Source organism: Anopheles bellator, chromosome 2 (assembly GCF_943735745.2).
Source record: "Anopheles bellator chromosome 2, idAnoBellAS_SP24_06.2, whole genome shotgun sequence".
Lineage (NCBI taxonomy): Eukaryota > Metazoa > Arthropoda > Insecta > Diptera > Culicidae > Anopheles > Anopheles bellator.
In genome coordinates, this window is record NC_071286.1 from 72818910 (window position 1) to 72836147 (window position 17238).

Below are 17238 nucleotides of genomic sequence, written 5' to 3' on the forward strand. Positions count from 1 at the left end.
TAACCAACAACTTCTCTTTCAATCAACAGCTTGATAAATATGGTGTTTTTCCACTAGGAACGGATTTACTTGAAATCACTCGGATTTCACTCGATCAATTGTTGTGAAGCAAATAAGAAAAAACCGTTACAGTTCAGAATGTAGCGTAAATCTGCAGGAAGGCGAAAAGGCGAAAATCCGCCATTTCTGACAGTTGTTTGTGTTGTTTGTACCAAGGGAGCGAAATCGCTTGCGATAACTCATCTATTTCGTTCCACCCGGAATCAAGGCGTAATTTTTCTCATCAAAACGAAACATTGTGTTGAAAACGCAAATAAACGTAAGTAACACGCCCAACAAACGTACTTACGCTACACGTAAACCCTTGCCCAAGCACACTTTTCGCTGGTACGAAAATGTAACGCGCACTCCTTCGTCCCTCAGCCTGCTAAGAAAGAAACAAAATGGAGTGCCCCATCAATCCGGCCGAGCTGCTGAAGCTCAAAGGGTTCGTCGACTATTGCCAGAAAAGTCCGCAGCTGCTGAACCTGCCACAGTTGGACTTTTTCAAACAGTTTGTTGAAAGCCTGGGCGGAAAAGTGCCCGAAGGTCAGCCGGATTTTGCCAATCTGGGCGGTAGCGCGAAAACCAGCAGCAACAACACGCCTCCGAGCCACAGTACTGGTGGCAGTGCCAGTGCCTCGGCGGCGGATTCGACCACGGCCGGTGAGGAACCGACGGCCAAAGGGGCGGAATCGGACCCGGAGTCGGACCTCGAGCTGGACAACGATGGTTGCGTCGATCCGGACACCGACCCGGACCAACCGATGGGTGACTCTTCGAAGGAACCGACGGAGGAAGAGTTTGACCAAGCCAATGACCTGCGCTCGCAAGCAGCCTGCGCGTACGGAGATCAACAGTACGAAGAAGCGGTTAAACTGTTCTCCAGCGCAATTCAGCTCAACCCGAAGAGTGCCCTATACTACGCCAAGCGCGGCCAGGCGTACCTGAAGCTACAGAAACCGAACGCCTGCATCCGGGACTGTGATCGGGCGCTGGAAATCAACCCGGACTCGGCCACGGCCTACAAGTTCCGTGGCCGCGCCAACAGACTGCTCGGCCACTGGGAGGAAGCGGCCAAAGATTTGCGGCAGGCGTGCAAGCTGGACTTTGACGAGGAGGCCAACGAGTGGCTTAAGGAGGTGACCCCGAACGCGAAGAAGATCGAGCAGCACAAACAGAAACAGGACCGGCGCCGCAAGGAGCGCGAGCTCCGGGAGCGACAGGAACGCGTTCGGAAGGCACAGGAAGAGAAGCGTAAGGCACAGGAAGAGGCGGCCGCTGGCATGGGCGGTGGACCAGGCGGTATGCCCGACTTCGATGCTCGAGCCGGTGCCGATTTGTTCAGCGCTTTCCGCGACCCAGAAGTGACGGCGGCCATGTCCGACATCTTCTCGAATCCGGCCAACATCTCCAAGTACCAGAACAATCCCAAAATCATGAATATCCTCATGAAGCTGTACTCGCAGTCCGGCCAGGGAGGTGTTCCAGGCTTCCCGGGAGCCGGCGGGGCCGGTGGTGCTCCCGGAGGTTTCCCGGGATTTCCCGGATTCGCTGGTGGGTTCCCTGGTTTCGGTGGACCCGATGCTGGCGCTGGCGCAGGCGGCGGAGCAGGCACGGGTGCGGGTGCGGGCGCAGGCACAGGCACAGGCACAGGCGGTGGTGCTCGCGTGGACGATTTGGATTAGAATAACTTCACCTAGCCCGTGTCCCCTGCGACACCCGGTCGGCCAGTTGCATTTCCGTTTTGTTCTTTTGTTTCACCAAAAGCCATAGAGCCACCTAGGGCCAGTTAGTGTAGGGTTCCGCTTTCTATCCTCTTATATACCTCCTTTCGGGCGATCTTCATAAACTAGATTCGTAGCTTCAACTATAGCCCCTCTTGTGGAAAGAGCGGGTGTTCCGGTTGGGAGAGCGGACGGAGCAACACTATACAATCCATTCGATATTTAAGCGAAAGGGCTGAGAAAATATTGCAAAACACAATGGCGGTAATCGTGGACGAGTAGAGGGCACGATAACGCTTCCGGCTAACGTGTGGCGACGTCGTGTGCTCAACTCCGGAATGCTACTTGTTATCTTAAAACGGGGCTGAACAATAAAACAGAACTCCAATTAACAATAATCAGTTCGGTTGTTAGCTTTGTTTTATTAAAGCCCGACATCACTCATCGAAGATGTACGTCGGTTGCGGATTCATGAGACTAGGGTTGAGCACGGTCGGTGCGGGCATGCTGTAGCACATGTCGTACCCTCCGAGCTCGTAGTGCGGTTGCTGTGGCGCCGAATGGTAGGGCAGATAGTCCGTCGAGTAGAGGTTAGCACCCGGCACTTGCTGGTTGCCAGCGCCGGGCATCGATTGCACAAACGGTTGGTGATGTAGATGGTGATGCGTTCCGTGATGCTGCTGCTGCTGCTGCTGGTGATGGAAATGTGATGGATGGGTCGGTTGATGGTGAAGCTGCGTCTGGGACTGGCTGACGGAATGCTGCGGCATGAAGGTCTTCGTGTATGGCATGCCTCCGTACGAGAATGCGGCATCCATGTACGAGGTGGCTACCGACAGTTCCGAACTGGCCGTGCTTTCAACGGACCGATTCTCGTCCACCTCGATCGTTGGCTCATCCGGTTCGTTGACCGGTGGGACGACCGGTTCCGGAGTGGCCGGCTTCGGCCGGTGCTGCTGTCGGATGTGACGGGCCAGGGCTGACGATTGGTTAAACTTCGAGTCACACTCGCCACACTCGTACGGCTTCTCGCCCGTGTGCACCCTCCGGTGCGCGATCAGGTTCGAGCTGTTGGAAAACTGTTTGCCACACTCCTGGCAACGGTGGCGCTTCAGTCCCACGTGCACCGTGTTTAGGTGCGTCTTCAGGTACGACAGCTTCACGAACGCTTTGCCGCAACGGCGGCACACAAAGTTCTTGAACTCGCTGTGCGTTTTCGCGTGGTTCCCAAGTTCCCGGTTCGTCCGGAATGCCCTCTCGCAGACCGAACACACGTAGTTCCGCTCTTGCGAGTGTGTTCTCAGGTGAGCGTTCAGGTTGCTCGACGTTTTGAACATTTTGCTACAAAACTCACACTGATATTGCCGCTCGTTGTGGACCCGGAGGTGCATCCGCAGGTTCTTGGATTGACCGAACTGACGGTGGCAGACGGAACATTCGAACGACTTCTCACACGCACCCGCCGTTCGCTGGTGCGTCTCCAGCTGACCAGCGTAGTGGAAGAACGTGCCGCAGCGTGAGCACTGTTCCGGTGGTTCCAGTTGCGCCGGCCGTACCTTCCCACTGGCCACCTTCTTGCGATCGGTGCGTTTTTTGCGAAATATCTTAACCTTCGTGCTTTCTACCCACATTTTTTCCTTGTGCTTAACCAACAGTTCATCGAGCTGTGATTTCCGTTTTATCTGCCGCTGGGGACCGCTGCTTTTCGTCGAACGGTGTTCCACGGTTTTCTCGATCTTCGTCGGGGGTTCGGGGCTAGTAGTGGTGCCCGTCGTCGCTGACGGTTCAACGATGGGTTCCGGTTCTTCAGGGCCAAATATATCCGTCATGGTGGCGTACAAATCGTCCTCTTTGGTGTGCTCACTAGGAAAGGCGGCGCAGCAACCGGTTAAGTAACCCAAAGTAGAAAAAGATGCTCTCGATCACTTACAGCTCGTTTTTGCTCGGTCCGGGCAAGATGTTGAGGTACTGGCGCAGCTTCTGGTCCGAGGCTTCGCAGCGATTGCGGAACTCGTACGACATGCCCAGCTTGAAAAAGCAATCGTTACAAATCGCCTGCGGTAGCCCATCTTTTTCGTATACCTACGAATTTACGAACAAGTAACTCAACAGTTGACCGCGGTCGTCTTCGGTGGCCCGTCATTACCTCTATTGATGTACAGCGAGCAAGCATCACCGAAGGATTGACGGAAATACTGACGGTAAACAGATTGACCAGCAGTCCATTTTGCAGCTCCTGGATACACAACCGACAAACTTTATTCACATCGAACGTAAGATCCGATTTTTGCATGATTCGTTTAACGAAAATATTCGCCGCTGGAATGTTTTGTTTGTAAAGCAAAACAATGCCAAATTCGCTCTTACCAAGCTGCTTACATGCGCATGCGAAAACATCGTTCCTATGTTTACCTTGCTTTCAATGTTTCAAAAAAAACCGTTACAAGATGTTGTTTTCTGAAGTTGAAAACAGCTGATTTGAGAAAGTTCCGAAAAAAAAGCCTTTTTTTATAATTTTCATAACTTTTCTAACTTTGTAGGTAGGCTTACAAGAGCAACCTTTCGCGTTGTGATATGCTTTGCTGCTGATAAGTTTGGTACATTTTTTTTCTTTCAAAGGCGTTGATTCTAGTAGTTTTTAATCAAACGTGGTTTTATCTTGCCGGCGTATTGGCGTATTTTCCTATCGTTCGATGGCGGTACCAATCGTGCACCGAAAATACCCGAGTTCTATTCGTCACGAAACATGTTCCGTTCCAATGCGGCCGCTTATCGAGTTACGCTCCTGATGACGTCGCACTCGTTCGGGGTTTTCTCGCTGTAAACCCTGATCTGATCCCAGCGATTTAGAAGACTATCACCGAATAATCTAATCGCACCGATACGGCTCGCTGGTATCGATGCGGTGCGGTAGTTATAAAACCCCTTCAACTGCGTATTGCTGTACGTAGTTGCCGTAGTTGTTGCTGAAAATGAAGTCCGTACTTGCTCTGCTGTTTGTGGTAGCTGTCGTTGCCGCTGCGCCCCGTAAGAAGCCTAATTTGTCTATTCTGCTCCATGCGGCTGATTGGTCTGATTTTATTCGTCTCCAGGCGCGGTGCAGACTAAATACGGCTTCCCGAGTGGACGCATCGTTGGAGGCATAGATGCGCTTCCGGGAGAATTCCCCTCGATCGTCTCGGTTCAACGGGTGATCCTGATCTTGTCGGCTCACGTTTGCGGTGGCAGCATTTTGAATAACTTCTGGGTCATAACCGCTGCTCACTGCATCACCGAGAGTCCGGCAGGGGCCAACTTCGCGATCTGGGCCGGAACCCACGATGTTTCCGCGACGGAAGCGACTCGGCAGACTATCAGCGTAGCGAGCCACACAGTCCATCCGGAGTACCTGGGCGGTGTGAACCCGTCCGATATTGCCGTCATGCGGATGGCCAGTCCGCTCACGTACACCGCCTTCATCCAACCGATCACGCTGCCAACCGTGGGCAGCACACCGACCGGGGCTGTAACGCTGGCCGGATGGGGCTCGACCGGTGGAGCTATCCCGCTGCCGGCCAACATTCTGCAGAAGGTCTCCAAGCCGTTGATCACTTACGCTGAGTGTGAAGCCGCTGCCGGCCCTGACTCGCCCCTTGGGCCGACCAACATCTGCACTGGCCCACTGACCGGAGGGGTGTCCGCCTGCTCCGGTGACTCGGGTGGCCCACTGTACCGCATCGTCGGAAATGTTCACGAGCAAGTCGGTATCGTTTCGTGGGGCTGGATCCCGTGCGGAACCGTCGGCTTCCCGTCGGTCTATGTCGGTCTCTCGCACTACATTCCGTGGGTTCTCGCCAACACTGACTAACTGAACCACCCGTACCTAGGAGTAGCAATCAACAAAATAACAATAAAAACCCCTAGACATTCCTGGCCTACAAAATAGTTCTCCGAATGATAAGCGCCCATTTACATTTAACGAATCACGAGGCGTGGAAACATAACTTATAAAAAGGAGCAGATTCGGACACTGGTGCACTGGTAACCGGCTGAAGCGTCGGCACGATGACGTTCAAATTTTACCACGCAATTCCGCTGCTGCTTATCGTCCTTATCGTAGCCGAGGGCAGCCCCACGGGAACCAGAGTGAAGCGACAAGACATGGAGCAGCTCAAACCGTGGATGGAATGGGGCATGAAGTACGGTGGAATCAGTAAGTAAATGGTGCCCGGTGTGGCAAAATCTACCGTCAAGGCTACTAACGTTCGCTTGTCAACTAGTGGCAACTACCGTTATTATGCCGGCAGCTCAGGAAGCGGCCACTATCGCCTCGGCCGGCCGTGAAGGAGGTGGACAACGTTGACACGCGCCCCGCGCTGAATACCGAACTTGACGATAAAGGCCAATAAAATGTGATTGACGGGGTACGGGGAACGCATTGATTTGGTCTTTACTTTTGCCGCAAGAATCACACTCTAAATCTGAGAATTAAGATTGATCCACTCGACGAACGCCGACACGCGAGTGGTGATCGATGGGAAGCCTTCCTGGCCACAGGTCGACACCGGCCACGAGATTACGCCCACGATCACGTCCTGTCCGAGGATCCGTTGAACGGCCGCTCCGCCCGCATCGCCGCCACACGTTCCGATACCGCCAGTGCCCGGACCCAGGCAAACGTTTCGATCCGTCACCGGCCCACTACCAATCGATCCGCCGACCGTTATCTGGCACACGTTGTTCGGCATGATCGGCACGTGGAACATCTGCAGCTCGGTCGACATGCTCTGAAACGGCCCGGAAGCGGTCTGTCCCCAACCGGATATGGACACCACTCCCTCCGGAATGGAGTCGATCGACGGGAGGGTGATCGGAGAAATGAAGGCAGTGTACCCGAACGGGGAAGCCGTACGGACGACGGCCAAATTGTAAGGACTGGCACTGCCATCGTACAACGGGTGTAACGTGAATCGGAGCACGTTCATCGTTTGTTCGGTGGCCTCGAGGCTGTTGAGTAGCAGCTTACCGGCCTGAATCCGGTAGCGGCTGTTTTCGTAGAACCAGAAACATTCTCCCGCCGTGAGAACGTGGAAATTGTTCAGGATCGTTCCACCGCACACGTGGTTACCACGCGTCAAGAGCATCCGTTGCAACGACACCATCCACGGGAACTCACCGGGAAGTGCCCGGACACCGCCGGCGATTCGCTGCTGACCCGTTTTGTCACCCACGTTAGCTGAAATTGGAGTTCGGAATCATTACACCTAGTCATTATGCGCTGAAGTCGAGAACTACGGACCCGCCACTGAAGCAATGGCTGCCACCAGCAGAGCTGCGATTAATCTTGACGAGAGCAACATTTTATGGTTCTAGTTTCACAAATCTCACAACCGAACTGCAACGGCCAAACTGATGACGGCTTCATGATATATGAATAAACCCATCGTTCGCGGCCACCTTATCAGTGTACCGAAACACAATAACCGGAAAGGATCATCCGGCACACTCCGCACACGATAAGATTATCCCCGAATAATGGATGCCGATGAAGATGAAGCTCGACCCTAGCGACTCACCATGCATCAAATGTTCAATGCCCAACTCGGAGGCCATTTAGTGATTGTGCTTTAAGACCCAGGCCAGTACTATCGTGTTGTGATATTGTTACTTCGAAACCGAACAAACTTAACGTGGCAAAGGTAACAGTTTAATATCGAGCTCCGTTTTCTTACAAGACCGAGTTTGCCTGTATCCAGTCGATGAAGGCGGACACACGGGTGTAGATCGACGGTGTGTTGATGGCGGCGCAGGGCACTAGGTTCCACGAAATGACGCCAACCTGCAGGTAAACGTCGATACCCTGTTGCTGGACGGCGGCCCCACCAGCATCCCCGGTGCAGGTCGAAATGCCACCGGTCAGTGGTCCCGTACACATGTTCCGCTCGTCCAATGGACCTTCGGCACCGCCGAGAACGGCGTAGCACTCGTTCCAGTCCACAATGGGCACACTAATTTTCTGCAGCATGTTGGAAAAGTTGTTCCCGGGCAGGATGCTGGTGGTGCTGGAGCCCCAGCCACCGATGCGCACGACACCGGAAGGAAGCTGATCCGCCGGAGGAAGCGTAATCGGACGGACGACGTGGTTGTAGAAGAAAGCTGACGAAGTACGGACCTAGAAAGCAAGTCCCAGGATTACACGCTGAGCAGGACACGGCACCGCGAGACGCTACATACAATGGCCAGGTCAGATGAGCTGGGCCCTCCGTTGTACTCCGGATGCATACGGATCCAGTTGACGGTCAGCAGCTGCTGGGTCTCGCTTGCCTGGTCGATACGGAGATTGCCGGCGACCACTTCGAAGCGTGAGCTCGAGTCCGTCCAGAAGCAGGAAGCGGCCGTGAGGACGTGCATCTGGTTGAGGATGCTGCCACCGCAGACGTGTGTCCGGGTGGTCAGAATGGCCCGCTGGATCGACACCTGATACGGAAGTTCCCCGGCCAGCGCATCGTATCCACCGAAGATGCGGCGCTCTGGAGTGTGGGTCGAAATAATTGCGAAGCCAATTAAAGTCACCCGTACGCCGATGACAGGGCAGCACGGCGTACCTGGGGCCGCTTCGACGAGCAGGATCAAAGAGACGACACACCACAGGACCTTCATTATTCACTATTGCCCAACCAACCGCTGCCTAGTCGCGAATTGCTCAAATGGAGTATGCCGGTTGGGCTTTTTACGTCGCACACGTCGATATCTAATCTGGTGGACGGCGGATGGACTGTATTTTCAACATAACACCTGCACCTGACAAATCGCAGCACGTTTCGGCTTACCTATTATCGCACATTAATTGCGCTGGAAGTCCGAATTATGGTCCAGCGGCAGCACCCGGGCCATAGGCCGGTGTGTAAAATCCCAATCGTTTATCGGTGCGCCAAGATAGGAATCGGCCAGATAGAAGGCCAGACCAATGTGATTCGAATTGCCTAGGGGCACTTGGATGGTGGATTGACATCTCGTCGCAAACAGTGTTTGGCTCAGCGGTGCTAACAAAACAAAGCTTACTGCGATCCATGCATTCCTCCAATATTGTTCTACCCGTCAAGATGAGTCCATGGTACAGCGTGTACCAAAAACCAATCGACGATGATGACCCGAAGTTCCCGAAATCCTTTGTAACGCGAAAACGGAGCAGGACTGCGCTTGAGCATGGATCAAAGTCAGGTGGACGAGAAGATGCTATCCCGAGAAGTGGTCGCCAGAAACGATTGATTGTAGGTCCGTATGTACACAGTGACCGGAAGTCGGCTCTCGTACCAGATGGCACGCGAAAATGCTGGTGCAACACTCAAATAATCCCTACTGTGTGATTGAGCCATCGTACAATCGGCTCCACGGGATGTGTGTTCCGGTACGGGAACAGAACGGCACGGCACAAAGCACGCTCAGGACGATATACGCCCATCGTTTTGGACATGTTTATTCATTTGCATAGCACACCACAGGGTATCATCTCATGTTCAAAGGGATACCACTGGCTTTCTTCACAGTTTCGGTGAAATCAATCCGGAGCTCAGAACCACGGTTCAACCACATCCTGTTTGCAGAATCGTTGCAATAACGCTGTGCTTCAAAAACCATCCGGCAGTCTTGGTCCCGGTGGACCGAGGTCTTCATCGCTCCCATCGTCATCGCCTACTCCGAATCTGGGTTGATCGGCGGGACCGCGCTGTTTGGGAAGCGCGAAAGAACCATTAGCAATATGAGTTTGACCCTTCCGTTTCGGGGTTCGCTGTTACCTGAGGACCTACCGGCACCTTACCCAGGCCCTGGTCGGCGACACCGTGAGTAGTTGGTTCTTTGGGTGGCGCGTAACGAGAAAAATTATTTTATATTATTCAAAACGGTCAGCGACTCGGCTCAACCCGGCGTACCAACGGGGGACAGTTGCGCCAGCAGCAGGGCCAGCGACAAGATGACGAACAAGAAACACTTCATTATTAAGAGGCCTTTCTTCAGTGGCTGTCGTTCACAGAATAGCTCGTGACTGTGGACCAAACGAGATTTAAAAGCTAACCCGCCTTGGCTGATCGGGACGCCAATGGGGCTCCAGTTTGGAGCGCAAAACGGCGGAATGTATCAGTTTTGATTGCCAAAGCCAGGCAAGAGGTTATCATTTTTGGCACATGTTCGCGGCCTGCACTTACCTTCTCCGGCAGACAATCTGGTCAGCTTCCTTCTTTCGCCCTCAATCCCCCCCGATCGACGACGATGTTAGCTTTCGGTTCAAACAGCGGTTGATGTTTTTATTATTGGCCTTTTACCTAATGTAAATCTCAGTTCCCTAATCGGGCTCCCGAAAAGGCCGGGAACCACTTGTAGCATTCGTTTTTCATAGTTTTCTTCTAAGGTTTGCCAAAAAAGCCGACCGACCTAAATGAATGCAGTCTTCTTCTTGCGAATTTAATAGAATTTCTTCCCTATAAATACGATTTATCAAAATGGCAGTATGCAGTGCAAGAGTATCCGAGGGTTTTAGTAAACACACGCGGCCAACTTTCCATCGTGCCGCCTTTCTCCAGCCGCCCTAATGAGGGCCGCTGGAAGTGCCTGGCAAGTGCACAGCCATTAGACCGTGTTTGTCTTCACCGACGGCGGATTGCTGAGAGCGTGCATTTGTTTAAGCAAATTCTTGATGGCCTCCTTGGCTTCCTTCTCGGAAGAGATCGATTCGTTCGAGATGGAGTTGCTCTCGCTGCTGGCCGAGTCCACCTTTTTCGGCGTCGTCGACTTGTCACTCCGCAGCTCCTCGTCGCTGCTCGACTCCGACGAGAACCGCACCGGGCGGTTCAGCTCCTGGCGAAGGTGGCACAGCAAAGCGGTTTAGTGACCGGACGGGGAGTGTACTTACGAAGTGACTTACCTGAATCAGCTTGCTGCGAGAGCTGCGACCCGAGCTTTCCTGGAATGCGGCGGCCAGCTCGGGGCTGATGGAAGCTAACGGTTGATTACCGAAGCGGATGTAAACCGGCACGAAGCTGCCCTTTTTCGGGTAGTCCTTGTGCTTGTCCGGACTCGCGTCTACCGTGGGAGTACAGAAAGGGAGTCGTTTAAAAAACCATCAGCAGTCAGGACGAACCGAACCGTGGGGCCTTTCGGGATGGGACAGAGGAACATCAAACCACCGAAAACACTCTGGGTCCACGCGTGGAAGCCCGCGCACGTGGCGTACGTTTATTGGGAATGCTACCGAAAGTTCGGGTTTAGTACAGTGTAGTACAACAGCGGCATTTTGCATATAACGAAATAAATAACATTGGACGTGTGCTCGATCGCACAGGTAACTGTGCCGGTTAGTGTAACAGGACTCCGTGCTTCGTCATCCGGCGGCTGCGGCCCTAAACCTTCGGTGGTGCCTCCGGCTTGACGGCCGATCCGGCCAACAGTATCTTGTGCTCGTCGGAAGCGGAGTGTGAGTGCGAGTCCGTTAGGCTCGACGAATGCCCAGCGACACCCTGGTCAGCCTGCAGGGCCTACAAAGCAAACAGACCAAAGCGACGTATGAGATTCGACAACTGCAGGCGATCAGCTGCGAACGATCAATCACTTACTTGGGCGAGCTCGGAGCGACTCACGCGACCTACTGACTCCTGGAACGCGGCCGCCAGCTCCGGGTTGATGTCGACCAACGGTTGATCGCCGACGCGAATGTACACTGGCACGTAACCTTCGCGTGGCTCCAACACCTGATAGCGTGGGGCGGACTCTGCAGGAGAACGGTACTTAGTGTTCGGGCGGTTCGGATGTTACTTCCTGGTGCTCAAAATACAGTTCGAAAAGTTCCCCAGAATGTACAGATTAGTGTGTCATGCAGAGTGATTAGTTATGTGGTGGCGATCGTGGTGTGGATTGCGTATGTTATGTTGATCGTCTCGTGTGATCGTGTTTAGTGTGCCCAGAATCGACCGATCGTTGATCTTGCGAGGGTTGACCTTGAGACGCGATCGGCCCCAAACAGCTGCCCCTCGTTTAAGGTAATTTCCCGCCCCGTATGAGGAATGTATCGTTAAAAAAATCTCTCTCTCCCTCTCTCGTTGTATCTCTCCGTAGCTCGCTGTCGATCGAAGTCCTTTCCGGCCCGGCCAAAGAATCCACACCGAGGGGCCGAGGGGCCACGTACCAAGCGAGCATTTATTTGCACTAATGACGATAATGATGATCGCTGTAATGATGATGATGATGACGGGCAGCAATTTCGGTTACTTTATATCGCCCAGGTTTCTCGAGTCTCGAGTTTTTTTTTTTCTGCTGTACGGCGATTTGTTCCGCAATGGCCGCTGCCGACACATGGATGGAGTCGCTGCCCGGCGGAGGATGCCGGTCGGGTCTCTAGGATTGATGAGATTTTTCGACTTTTATGGCCTTCTCTTCGGCTCTTCTCTTCTCCGGAGCTGTCCGGAGAGTGGTGTCTGACAGTAACGGTCAGGTTAAATTGTTGCAATTCTATTTAGCGGATCGCTATTTAATGCCGAGGATCGCTCAATTTGCCGCCGCAGGTTGCTTCAACATTTTATGTTCTTTTAACATGCCCCGAAGTGACCTGCTTACTTCATTTTATTCCAACTCGTTCCAATAGTAAATGAGTCAGGCGGCAAAGGGAAGCTTTCTTTATAGATCCGGTTAAACAAATTCCAATCGCATCAATCAACAACCCAGGGGGTGCCGCACTGGAGCAGCCTGGCTCCCGGGGCCTGGCCTGCCTGGTAGCGCCCTTCTTAACCTCTTTCCACCCCATATTTGCCGTGCAAATTTACACTTCATTTGCCCACGCCCGGCCGGCCGGCCTTGGGGCCCCCGGGGAGTCAGTCGCGCAGTGGAAACTCGTTTTCACGACCGCGACCACGGCTAGAACGTTCTACGCCCAGCGCTCACGTGGAATTTTAAAACCGATCTCGATTTCCTATCACGACCCTAGGACGGCCCCGGAGCCGACAAAAAGGGAAAATAACAATAATAATACGCAAGTGCAACCAGTTTTCGATGCGCGCCGCTGCTACTGCGCCATTCGCGCGAGCGCGGGTGGCATCGGAAGGGTGACATTGAACCTCCTCCCGCGGGGGGGGTTGCATATTTTTAGCCCTTATTTCCCGGTTCCCCGAGCCCCGCGAATTTCTAAGTGTCGAGAACGGATTCTGCCGGGTGTTTCCGGAGGCCGGTTCGATGGGCTACGGGTAGGACAATAAAAATCGCCATCGGCCTAATGGGATTCAGTTCCCGCCGCCGGATCGGGTCGGGTTGGCGGTGGCGGTGCATGCGAAATTGGTGCCCATGCACGGCGCAGTTTAACGCCACCACCGGTCGCCGGTCAGCCGGAACCGGTTTTGGGTGGTGCACGGATGATCGAATTAACGACCACCGGTCCTGGTGGTCAGAACCAGCATCAGCGCGGCCTTCATGGCCAGGAGTCCGAACTGGAACCTGCTGGGGCCTGCAGTTTATTAGTTCGAATTTGTTATCGAACTTCCTGGCCGGCTGGCAACAGTCAGTGGCCACGAAAGATGATTAGTGTGGTAACATTAAATTAAAATATAGAGCATCGTTTTAGCCGAGCTCCGGAACATCTTTAGCGGATTTTAGTCCCAACTCTCTCGACGGCCTTATGTGAATTTATTGAATAAAGAAAATTGACTTACTGAACTGTGTCGTTTGATTTTATTTATTTATAGTATATCCATTTGCCTAATTTACGCATTTTCCTTCCCATGTTTCCAGGCTTCGAATAACGGAATGCCAAAATATCATCAACCCGGCCATTGGCACCTTCCCATCGGGGGGAGGAATGGGGCTCCCGCGGGTTGCATACCCTCCTTTCGCCTCTAGAAAGGGGAAAGCGTCTAGCCCCGACGGCCCGAAGTTGCAGTTGTGCAGCTTCTGTCCTCTTTCTCTTACTTTTATGATCGCGGGGCTTCGATATCCGTCGCCGCCGGCATAGACATTCGCGTAGGGCCGTCAGAAGCGCAGCGGAGCTAATTATTCTACCATTTTCGTTTCGGTCAAGCCGCCGGCCAAGCGGGAGAAGCTCATCCGAGCGGCTAATAGGCTGCCTGCTGGTGTTGCCACCGGTTGTGGTTTATTTTATTTCGTATTTTTATGTGTTCACTAACTTTTACGTGGCATAGTGTGGGCAATGGCGTTCTTTCAAGTTAATCGTTTTCGTGTTTCTTTCTGTGCCAAGTGCGCCACTTTGCAATTGCTCCCATTGAAGCGTGCAACTTGCCAGCCGGTTCAGGATGGTGGGTAAAAGAGTCCCTTCCGGAGGCTGCCAGAGGGAGCCTATTAGGCGTTCGAAACCAGTAAAGACCGGTGCCTTCGCTTACGAAGTACATTCACATCCGTTAACTCAAAAAAGAACACAGCTTTCGGTGGTGGTTGAAGTGGCACCGAATGGCGTTATTTCTCACTTCTTATGGCCGCAATTTCGCTTCGTGGCAGCCTCCGCGTGGTTCCGCTAAATGCTAAATCAGCTCTATGCTGTGCGAAATATCTGTTAATCTGATAAAAAACCAGTTGTGCATTAATGTATGCAGTATGAGGGCAAGGCCAAAGACTCGCTTTCAAGCAGAAACAGGATACACGGATCGCGGATCCGTTGCTCCTAAACAATAATTAATAAGCTTCAACAGCAGGAAGTAGTGCACGATTTTTATGGCATCACCTCGCGGGTCACGATCGATCACGCGGTAAAATATTCATCTCGGATCCGCGAGGGAGTACGAGCCCCGTGTTTGTTCGTCCCTTTTTAAAGCCGCGTGGGGCCGCGTATCATGAATCATCGCATCGCAGCGGGATGACCTTGTGCGGTTCGTCGAATAAAATGAAGATTGGGCTTCGGTAGCTCCGTCATCAGCCCCAGCTGGAGCAACAGAGCGTGATACAGACGGAGTACCCGAGGCGCGCCAACGGACGCGTCACGCCAACTCCGTGCCTGCCTCCAGTGGTGCTTCCTCTTGTCGAAGCGGAAACAGCGGAGCAAAAACAATTGTAGCAACATAAATCAACAAAGTGAGATAATGGCACGGGGTGTGTTCCTTTCATCTGCTTCCACTTCGCTGCCGTTCGCGCTGGTTCGGCAACTAATTATGCTTCGTAGCGTTTTGTGCAACATTTGTACCATTTATCAGCGTAGGTTAATACGCATCAATCGGGGATCGGTTTCTATTTATTATCATCTAAAAATTGACTACATGGGAATTCTATTCGAACGCTGCAAGTTAGTCTTTCCCGTCAGCTTATTCATTTGGCTGGACAACAGATTTGCTTCTTCTATACCCGTGGGTTATCCCACGTAAGGTCAGGGGCGAAGGCGTTAAAAGAAGTCGCAGTTCGCATAAATCAATCCTGCTTCAATAAACCGTTGTGAGTGCACGTGTTAAATATGACAAAGACTTTTATGAGGAAATAGAACATGACAGAGTTTATGCTACAGACAGACCTAGTGACAGAAAAGAAAGACAGAATAGAAAAGAAGCTTTGAGGGCTAACCGGAGGGCTACTATATGTACATATATACACTGTCAAAGGGTTATCACTTATGTACACAACACTTTATACACGATCGTACACTACGAAATGAAGATGCAGGCATGCACATGAAGATCACTTGATCACATAGAGGTGACGTGCAATTTTACAAGAAAATCTCTTTCAAAAACTCACCTCCAGCGTGAATCACGCACGCAATGACCAAACAGCTCAGAATCATCCACTTCATCGCCATTGCAATCGTGATTATTTCGGGATCACTTTCTTGAGGATCACTAGCGATTGCTTTCCAATTTTAGAACTTTTCACACAGCCACGCACGCGCGTACGGACACACACTCACGCACGCTGATCACTGAAAGCACGGAAGGGAGAAGTGGTAAGATTATCACTGGGATTGGCACCTCGTTGACCGTCCTGCCCGTTGGCCAGTTTGCGAGTCAATGATTGATGGAGACCGGGCTGCTGTGGCTTTTTAAGAAGGGGCAACTTAATCGTCGATCAAGAGAGGGAGAGACAAATGAAAAGAGAGGGCAGAAGAGAGAGCGAGAGAGAGCGACCCAAGATGGCAAGCCTCCTTCGACGGAGGGGGCGACAATACGCAAGCGCGGAGCCGCCGCGGAGTAGAACCGAGCACTGATCAATCGATCATCGATCGCGAATGCGCTGAGTCAGCTTCGTGGGGTTTGCGCGAAAATAAAGTGCTCCACGTCCGATGTGTGGATCAATTCTTGCTTCACTAAATCCCTTCGTTGTCAGAGAGCAGGTCGCGGCGTACTCCGAGGATCGCGAACCGCAGCGTACCGTAGTTTCGCGCACAGCACGTTAAAGCCAACCCCACCAGCCAGAGTTCGGCCAGAGTTCGTTCGTATACTGAAGAAACGGTCCTCGCGGGAAGTCTCTTTTATAAGATGAAGGGCCCTTCCCCACCGACACCCAGCCCGCGCTTGGCCACGCAAATCACGGTTTCGGTTCTCGGGCTCGCTCGCTCTCGCCACGCAAAGGATAGTGAAAGGCGTACGAAAACCAAGGGGGGCCCCGTTCGCGAAACGTGTGGACGTCATACGCGAGCTGACAACCGGCCAAAGTGCCGCTCGTCTTCGCCTCGGCCACGGAAGTCGCGAAACAAGTTGTGTGAGTAGGTTTGCGGTTATACGCTCTCCGCAACCGCTCACGGGCGTTCGTGCTCTTGTTCTGGATCGCCCCGCGAGCTTCTTAGAACACACGGGGGCCAAGACGGTGGCCAAGTGTTGCGTGACCGCCGCTGACCGGTGTCGTTTCGTTAACGGGTTCCACCATTTCAGGCGATTAGCACCATTAATTGGTATCTGGCTTTCTAACGGAATATGAACGAAAATTATCAATGTTTGCTATTGGTTGTTTGTTACCTTTGGGTAGTTCCTAAGAAAAGTCCCCGTATCGGCTCAAGTGAGATCGGAAATCGACTGTAATCTAAGTAAGTTTAGTCTTCTCATCTTTATTGTTCTAATTTTTATTATTTGAGCATTAAATTATGTTACGTGGGAACGAACTGTAAAGCGGTAACAGTTAATTCCCCAAAATCTGGGCCAAAACATAGAACCAAGCTTCCAACGTCGTGCCAGACGGATGTGTTTTCTACCTGACAAAAGCTCTCGTCCCCCCAGGAAGATGGCTAAAAATGCGTCAGAAGCACTGAGCAGGGAAAAGAGAACGTACGACCGGCGGACAAAAGTTGGTTGGCGTGGAGGATGTAAAATTTGCGGAACGAAGTGTGGAAGCCGCCGCCGTTTCCTGGAACGGTGTGAAAGAGAGAAACGACCAGCGGAAGAATGAGACAGCTGACGATTTGACATTTCCCATGACGGAACGGAGATGAAGTGCAAAACCGCGGTGAAGTGTTTCCATCACAGCCGATCCCGACCCCGCTGCTGCTGCTGGTAACACTGACCCACCGGAGCATCTCGGCGGGGCT

At 52.6% G+C, this 17238-nt stretch overlaps 6 protein-coding genes across 10 annotated transcripts; 2 read left to right on the forward strand and 4 right to left on the reverse strand.

Annotated features, from left to right (window-relative positions):
- Window positions 1-215: 215 nt before the first annotated feature.
- LOC131208743 (hsc70-interacting protein 1-like) lies at window positions 216-2155 on the forward strand. The gene is made up of 2 exons (XM_058201581.1): window positions 216-319; window positions 424-2155. Exon 2 carries the CDS (start codon window positions 444-446, stop codon window positions 1725-1727), a length of 1284 nt encoding a protein of 427 aa, XP_058057564.1. The 5' UTR covers window positions 216-319; window positions 424-443; the 3' UTR covers window positions 1728-2155.
- Window positions 2156-2203: 48 nt separating this feature from the next.
- On the reverse strand, window positions 2204-4059 carry LOC131210404 (zinc finger protein 391-like). 2 transcript variants are annotated; one of them, XM_058203644.1, is made up of 3 exons: window positions 3913-4059; window positions 3697-3848; window positions 2204-3629 (listed from the first exon to the last, which is right to left on the reverse strand). In XM_058203644.1, the coding sequence occupies exons 1-3, from the start codon at window positions 4057-4059 to the stop codon at window positions 2204-2206; spliced, it is 1725 nt and encodes a 574-aa protein (XP_058059627.1). The 2 variants fall into 2 exon arrangements, with proteins under 2 accessions (XP_058059627.1, XP_058059628.1); XM_058203645.1 differs by having other exon boundaries at window positions 3697-3794; window positions 3853-3948.
- A 679-nt stretch (window positions 4060-4738) lies between these two features.
- Window positions 4739-5613, forward strand: LOC131206941 (trypsin-1-like). Its single transcript, XM_058199546.1, has 2 exons — window positions 4739-4793; window positions 4859-5613. The coding sequence occupies exons 1-2, from the start codon at window positions 4739-4741 to the stop codon at window positions 5611-5613; spliced, it is 810 nt and encodes a 269-aa protein (XP_058055529.1).
- Window positions 5614-6220: 607 nt separating this feature from the next.
- LOC131208006 (trypsin-1-like) lies at window positions 6221-7358 on the reverse strand. The gene is made up of 2 exons (XM_058200648.1): window positions 7322-7358; window positions 6221-6981 (listed from the first exon to the last, which is right to left on the reverse strand). Exons 1-2 carry the CDS (start codon window positions 7356-7358, stop codon window positions 6221-6223), a joined length of 798 nt encoding a protein of 265 aa, XP_058056631.1.
- Window positions 7359-7473: 115 nt separating this feature from the next.
- On the reverse strand, window positions 7474-8405 carry LOC131208007 (trypsin-1-like). Its single transcript, XM_058200649.1, has 3 exons — window positions 8351-8405; window positions 7980-8275; window positions 7474-7917 (listed from the first exon to the last, which is right to left on the reverse strand). Exons 1-3 carry the CDS (start codon window positions 8403-8405, stop codon window positions 7474-7476), a joined length of 795 nt encoding a protein of 264 aa, XP_058056632.1.
- A 1623-nt stretch (window positions 8406-10028) lies between these two features.
- On the reverse strand, window positions 10029-16153 carry LOC131208702 (uncharacterized). Of its 4 annotated transcripts, none has more exons than XM_058201526.1 (4): window positions 16089-16153; window positions 15459-15639; window positions 10666-10823; window positions 10029-10598 (listed from the first exon to the last, which is right to left on the reverse strand). In XM_058201526.1, exons 2-4 carry the CDS (start codon window positions 15517-15519, stop codon window positions 10371-10373), a joined length of 447 nt encoding a protein of 148 aa, XP_058057509.1. In that variant the 5' UTR covers window positions 15520-15639; window positions 16089-16153; the 3' UTR covers window positions 10029-10370. The 4 variants fall into 4 exon arrangements, with proteins under 4 accessions (XP_058057509.1, XP_058057510.1, XP_058057508.1 ...); XM_058201527.1 differs by having other exon boundaries at window positions 16063-16131; XM_058201525.1 differs by lacking the exon at window positions 16089-16153 and having other exon boundaries at window positions 15459-16033.
- Between the last annotated feature and the right edge of the window lie 1085 nt (window positions 16154-17238).

What these genes read in the sequence shown, in the direction of transcription:
- LOC131208743 (XM_058201581.1), top strand. Translation starts at nt 444, where the DNA reads ATGGAGTGCCCCATCAATCCGGCCGAGCTGCTGAAGCTCAAAGGGTTC.
- LOC131210404 (XM_058203644.1), bottom strand. Translation starts at nt 4,059, where the DNA reads ATGCAAAAATCGGATCTTACGTTCGATGTGAATAAAGTTTGTCGGTTG. An exon ending in CTCGCTGTACATCAATAGAG is followed by an intron (nt 3,849 to 3,912) that starts GTAATGACGGGC and finishes GTAAATTCGTAG; the next exon opens with GTATACGAAAAAGATGGGCT. An exon ending in GGACCGAGCAAAAACGAGCT is followed by an intron (nt 3,630 to 3,696) that starts GTAAGTGATCGA and finishes CGCCTTTCCTAG; the next exon opens with TGAGCACACCAAAGAGGACG.
- LOC131206941 (XM_058199546.1), top strand. Translation starts at nt 4,739, where the DNA reads ATGAAGTCCGTACTTGCTCTGCTGTTTGTGGTAGCTGTCGTTGCCGCT. An exon ending in TGTCGTTGCCGCTGCGCCCC is followed by an intron (nt 4,794 to 4,858) that starts GTAAGAAGCCTA and finishes ATTCGTCTCCAG; the next exon opens with GCGCGGTGCAGACTAAATAC.
- LOC131208006 (XM_058200648.1), bottom strand. Translation starts at nt 7,358, where the DNA reads ATGGCCTCCGAGTTGGGCATTGAACATTTGATGCATG. An exon ending in CATTGAACATTTGATGCATG is followed by an intron (nt 6,982 to 7,321) that starts GTGAGTCGCTAG and finishes CTCCAATTTCAG; the next exon opens with CTAACGTGGGTGACAAAACG.
- LOC131208007 (XM_058200649.1), bottom strand. Translation starts at nt 8,405, where the DNA reads ATGAAGGTCCTGTGGTGTGTCGTCTCTTTGATCCTGCTCGTCGAAGCG. An exon ending in GCTCGTCGAAGCGGCCCCAG is followed by an intron (nt 8,276 to 8,350) that starts GTACGCCGTGCT and finishes CCCACACTCCAG; the next exon opens with AGCGCCGCATCTTCGGTGGA. An exon ending in GCTCATCTGACCTGGCCATT is followed by an intron (nt 7,918 to 7,979) that starts GTATGTAGCGTC and finishes CTTGCTTTCTAG; the next exon opens with GTCCGTACTTCGTCAGCTTT.
- LOC131208702 (XM_058201526.1), bottom strand. Translation starts at nt 15,519, where the DNA reads ATGGCGATGAAGTGGATGATTCTGAGCTGTTTGGTCATTGCGTGCGTG. An exon ending in GTGCGTGATTCACGCTGGAG is followed by an intron (nt 10,824 to 15,458) that starts GTGAGTTTTTGA and finishes CTCCCACGGTAG; the next exon opens with ACGCGAGTCCGGACAAGCAC. An exon ending in CTCGCAGCAAGCTGATTCAG is followed by an intron (nt 10,599 to 10,665) that starts GTAAGTCACTTC and finishes CACCTTCGCCAG; the next exon opens with GAGCTGAACCGCCCGGTGCG.